Source organism: Nerophis ophidion, linkage group LG01, assembly GCF_033978795.1.
Source record: "Nerophis ophidion isolate RoL-2023_Sa linkage group LG01, RoL_Noph_v1.0, whole genome shotgun sequence".
In the NCBI taxonomy this organism is placed as follows: Eukaryota; Metazoa; Chordata; class Actinopteri; order Syngnathiformes; family Syngnathidae; genus Nerophis; species Nerophis ophidion.
In genome coordinates, this window is record NC_084611.1 from 42,413,414 (window position 1) to 42,418,853 (window position 5,440).

At 40.5% G+C, this 5,440-nt stretch overlaps 1 protein-coding gene across 1 annotated transcript; it reads left to right on the forward strand.

Moving 5' to 3' along the window:
• Window positions 1-289: 289 nt before the first annotated feature.
• Window positions 290-5,440, forward strand: LOC133554754 (zinc finger protein OZF-like). Its single transcript, XM_061903861.1, has 2 exons — window positions 290-544; window positions 4,006-5,440. The coding sequence occupies exons 1-2, from the start codon at window positions 370-372 to the stop codon at window positions 5,238-5,240; spliced, it is 1,410 nt and encodes a 469-aa protein (XP_061759845.1). The 5' UTR covers window positions 290-369; the 3' UTR covers window positions 5,241-5,440.

The following is a 5,440-nucleotide window of genomic DNA, read 5'->3' on the forward strand; positions in this document are numbered from 1 at the left end:
AAAAAGTAGCTCTGGGTTTTAAAAAGGTTGGTGACCCCTGATTTACTGTATACCATGAATTGATTGCCGTGGACCCCGACTTAAACAAGTTTATATACTTATTCGGGTATTACCATTTAGCTGTCAATTATACGGAATATGTACTGAACTGTGCAATCTACTAATAATAGTCTCAATGAATTATTCAAAACAGTATTTTTTTTAAAATGTGAAGGATGTAATGGCGCAGCAGTAACAGAAGAGGGGGTAATGCACCAGAGACGATGCCAGCCGCTGTAAAGTACACGAAGAAGAAGAAAGCGGAAGTGTAAGATAATTAAAATAAGGCGAGCGTGAGCAAACCTTGTTCATTCGCTAAAAGGTAAAATTATGTTTAAACATTTGGTGAAGGAGCGACTAATGGCAGCAGCCGATGAAATATTCGCGCTGTTTGAAAGAACGATAGCGTCGTACGAGGAGGAGCTATCTCGATCGAGAGAGAAGGATCGACATCGAAGACAACTGGAAGCTTCTAGCAAGACTCAAACTGTGTTGCACGTTGAAAGTATGTTTACACTATTTTCTCAACTCAGGGATTAGAATAACTGGCCACTGTGCCATGTTTATTGATAATATCTTTAATAATGACTAACAAACAATTCGCTTATTAAAAGCCTACTGAAATGAGATTTTCTTATTTAAAAGGGTATAGCAGTCCATTCTATGTGTCATACTTGATCATTTCACAATATTGCCATATTTTGGATGAAAGGATTTAGCAGAGAACATCGACGATAAAGTTCGCAACTTTTGGTCGCTAATAAAAAAGCCTTGCCTGTACCGGAAGTAGCAGACGATGTGCGCATGACGTTACTGGTTGTAGGGCTCCTCAAATTGTCACATTGTTTATAATCATGGCCACCAGCAGCGAGAGCGATTCGGACTGAGAAAGCGACAGTTTCCCCATTAATTTGAGCAAAGATGAAAGATTCGTGGATGAGGAAAGTTAGAAACTAAAAAAAAAAAAAAAAAAAAGGCGACGGCTCCAGGCGGCGGCAGTGGGAGCGATTCAGATGTTATCAAACACATTTACTAGGATAATTCGGGAAAATCCCTTATCTGCTTATTGTGTTAATAGTGTTTTAAAGAGATTATAAAGTCATACCTGAAAGTCGGAGGGCTGCGGTGAACGCCAGTGTCTCTGAGAGAAGCCAATGGAGGAGCCAAGATCACAGTTGCCTTTTTGACAGCTGCAGGAGGAGGTTGCATAATCTGCTGAAGTCTCCGGTAAGAGCCGACTTAATATCACAATTGGTTGACATGTGGTAGAGAAACATGTTCGCTTGACCGCTCTGTGTTAAAGCTTCACAACAAATGAAGAAACACCAGCTGTTTTTCGGTTGCTAAAGGCAGCTGCATTCCACCGCTTTCCACCAACAGCATTCTTCTTTATAGTTTCCATTATTAATTGAACAATTTGCAAAAGATTCAGCAACACAGATGTCCTAAATACTGTGTAATTATGCGATGCAAAGAGACGACTTTTAGCCGTGAGTTGTGCTGAGCTGAAATGTCCGTTCTAACCAATAACGTCACAAGCACGCGTCAACATAAGCGTCAACATTCCGCAACGTTTTCAACAGGATACTAAATTGCAATTTAGTAAACTAAACCGGCCGTATTGGCATGTGTTGCAATGTTAATATTTCATCATTGATATATAAACTATCAGATTGCGTGGTCGGTAGTAGTGGGTTTCAGTAGGCCTTTAAAATATTCTTCTTCATACTGCATTAATATATGCTCATTTTGAACTTTCATGCAGAGAGGAAAATCACAACTAAGTCAATTGACCAAAAGTGTATTTATTAAACAGTTAAGCAGTGGCACAAACATCCATGTCATTTCCAAAACAGAAAGTGCAAGATTGTCAGAGACATTTTAAAACAAGCCATTAGTGCACTTTTGTGCATGATGTCACCAACAACACTAAATTAAAGTGCACTTTTTGTACAGAACGCCACTGCAATAGTTTAAAACAAAAAAAGTGCACTTTTGTGCATGATGTCACAAGATATTTCAATAACTGTCAAGTAAAAATTAGCTGCATCATAGGAAATCAAATAGTGTATGTCCTTCGCTATGTGGTAGGTTCCTGCGGACGTTATCTCCTTCTGTTGTTGACTATTTTGTTTATACAGTGTTGATGTGGAAATGGTTGCTTGGGCATTTTGTTGGTGTGGTACCGGCCGGAGATGTTGACATGCGGAGTTTCAAGCACTCCTTATTCACTAGCGGGTGACTTTTCAAATGATGCTACATTAGCAGCAGTGCTACTATTTGTAGCAACGCTTTTGCCGCATAAATGTTCAACATATTCCCGCTTGAAGCCAAACCACCGCCAAACGATTTGATCCCGTGCTTTTTTTCTTGGGAATTAATTCTTCCTCCATTTGTTACCTGATTCGCACCTTCTCTCTCTCTCGTATTACCACTCGCACCGCACCATTAGCATCACAGCTAAAGTTACCATGTCGCTACCGCTCTGCTCCGTGGGAGTGTGTGACGTTGCACACGTGACGTGTGTAAAAAGGTGCGCTTGATTTATGTCTCTGTGAGAAGGATAGACAAGAAAGAGTAGAATCAAGCGCACCTTTTTACACACGTCACGTGTGCAAAAAGGTGCGCTTGATTTATGTCTCTGTGAGAAGGATAGACAAGAAAGAGTAGAAACGCATGCAGTGTAATTCCCGCCGCTAAAAGCAACGGCATGAGAAAGTATACTCAAATATTACAATATACCATATTTCCTTGAATTGCCGCCGGGTATATAGTATGCGCCTGCCTAGAATTACTGCCGGGTCAAACACGTTTCGTAAAATAATTAGCACATGCTTATCATTACCACCAGCTCAGGATTAACGCCGGGTCAAACTCGTTTCACACAATATTATTTTTATTTGCGCATGTCTAGAATTTCCGCCGAGTCAAATTCGTTGCGCAAAATAGTTAGCATATGCCTAGAATTTCCGCCCATTCAAACTCGTCACGTCACAAGTGACACTTTACCTGTCATCATTTTCAAAATGGAGGAGGCTGATTTCAATAATTTTAAATCACATAAAGGGAAGAAGATTAAGAGCTATTCTGTAGGATTTAAGGTCCAAACTATTGAATATGCTAAAAAGAACAGTAAGCAGCTATGTTTTATTAATATACCGTAGCTGCATTTGTCAAATATGAGTCATCAAATGACTCCCGCCCCCTGGTGGTAGAGGGCGCTAGGGATCCTTCTTGCAACTACTCGGCTGCAGAAGAAGTGACAACAAGCAGCAAGAGTGAGCAGCGATCGTTTATTTTTTCCTCTCGCTTGCACTTTTAACATGGAGGATTACATATCGAAAATAAAACAGTTTTCTAAACTGGACTTTCAATCGAAGCAAGAGGTAATAAAGGAAGATCTCCATCGAGACAGAGAGACTTTTAAAACTGAAGAAAGATAAGGAAGACTTCTATAAACAAGTTATCGATGCATTTGATCAGAAGGAGCTGCGCATGGACTTCATTTATAAGTAAAAGGTAAGACCATAATAACGTTTTTTTTATTAAATGTGCTTTTCATGATGGTATCCTTACATCACACTCAAATTTATAAGCGCAGGCCTAAATTTACCGCATGCCTTTGGTAAACGCCGGAGTGAGAAGAGGTTTTAAATTAACTAGCGCCCCGGCGGCAATTCAAGGAAATACGGTAGTCATTTTCTATATCGCACAGAGACAACCCCGCGATATATCGATATATTGCCCAGCCCAACGTCAGTGTTGTCTTTCTTCCATGCAACCATTTAGTTGGAATGAACGTTTGACAAATTGTCCACCAGAGCTCGCTGATTTGGTTTTCATGTGAAAATAAGAGCACGTCAGCATGCTACAGCTCATGCCTTATGAGGGTCCAGTAGATCAGGGGTTGACAATTACATGAAATATCAGACTAAAATTAATAACGGTGTGTTTTTTGTCCTGCAGACATGCGGCAGCTCATGGTTCGTCAAGAAGAACGTCCCCATCAATCGCAGGATGGGAGCTCCACTATGAGGCAGGAGGATCCACTGCCCCCCAAAATTAAAGAGGAAGGGGAGATCACTCACGACTCGGAGTGTCTCCTCAAACTGGAGAAGGCCGGTCTCACAGAGTTTCCGCTGACTGTTGTTTCTGCGAAGACTAAAAGCCATGATGACAAAGCTCCTGAGTCCTCTCAGCTTCATCACAGTCCAACTGAGAATATCAGAAGCAGCAGCTCTTTACATGTGACAACAGAAGCCGATGGAGACCACTATGGAGGATCACAACCAGACACCCTCCTCGCTCCACTATCAGATAGTGAGGCTGAAGACATGGAAAATACCAAAGGACTTTTGATCGGCGATATAGACTGTAAAGGTGATATGAGGACTCAAACTAACAACAACCACGCGAAAAAGAAGACCGATAAAAAAAGTTTGACTTGCTCCGTTTGTGCCAAAAGCTTTACTTTTCAGAGGGATTTGTCTCGACACATGAGAACACACACGGGAGAAAAACCTTTTAGTTGCTTAGTTTGTGGTGAACATTTCTCCCAAAAGGGAAATATGGTGAAACACATGAGAACACACGAGAGAACACACACCGTAGATAAACCTTTCAGTTGCTCAGTTTGTGGCCATTTATTTTCTCAGAGTTGTACTTTGAAGACACACATGAGAACACACACAGGAGAAAAACCTTTCAAATGTTCAGTTTGTGGAGAAGGTTTCTCTCAAAAATCCAATATGGTCAAACACATGCGAACACACACAGGCGAAAAACCTTTCTGTTGCTCAGTTTGTGGCCGCATATTTTCTCAGAGGTGCACTTTGACGAGGCACATGAGAACACATACTGGAGAAAAACCTTTTAGTTGCATGGTTTGCGGTAAAAGGTTCTCTCAAAAGGAAACCATGCTGTCACACATGAGAACACACACCGGAGACAAACCCTTTAGTTGTTCATTTTGTAGTAAAACGTTCACTTTTAAGTCAAATATGGCAAAACACATGAGAATACACACAGGCGAAAAACCTTTTAGTTGCTCAGTTTGCAATAAAAGATTCATTTACAAAGCAAGTATGGTAGCACACATGAGAACACACACAGGTGCAAAAACATATTCTTGTTCGCTTTGTGCTAAAACATTTACTCGGCACGACAATTTGATGGCACACATGCGAACACACAAAGATTAAACCGTAAGAACATGTTAAACAGCCCTGCCAGGCTTATGATAATTAGCATTATATTATATATCATTATCATATAGTTACAGCTCTTTTTATTACCTATTCTGTGTTATGTGTGTTTTATGTTGCACGATTGCACCAAGAAAAAATCCTAGTTTTTGAACCCATTCTCAAACAATGGCAATTAAAAGTATTCTGATTCTAAA

Bases quoted from the DNA above. Each gene is read 5' to 3' on its own strand.
- LOC133554754 (XM_061903861.1), top strand. From the start codon at position 370: ATGTTTAAACATTTGGTGAAGGAGCGACTAATGGCAGCAGCCGATGAA. The intron at 545-4,005 runs GTATGTTTACAC...TTTGTCCTGCAG, and splicing joins AACTGTGTTGCACGTTGAAA to ACATGCGGCAGCTCATGGTT.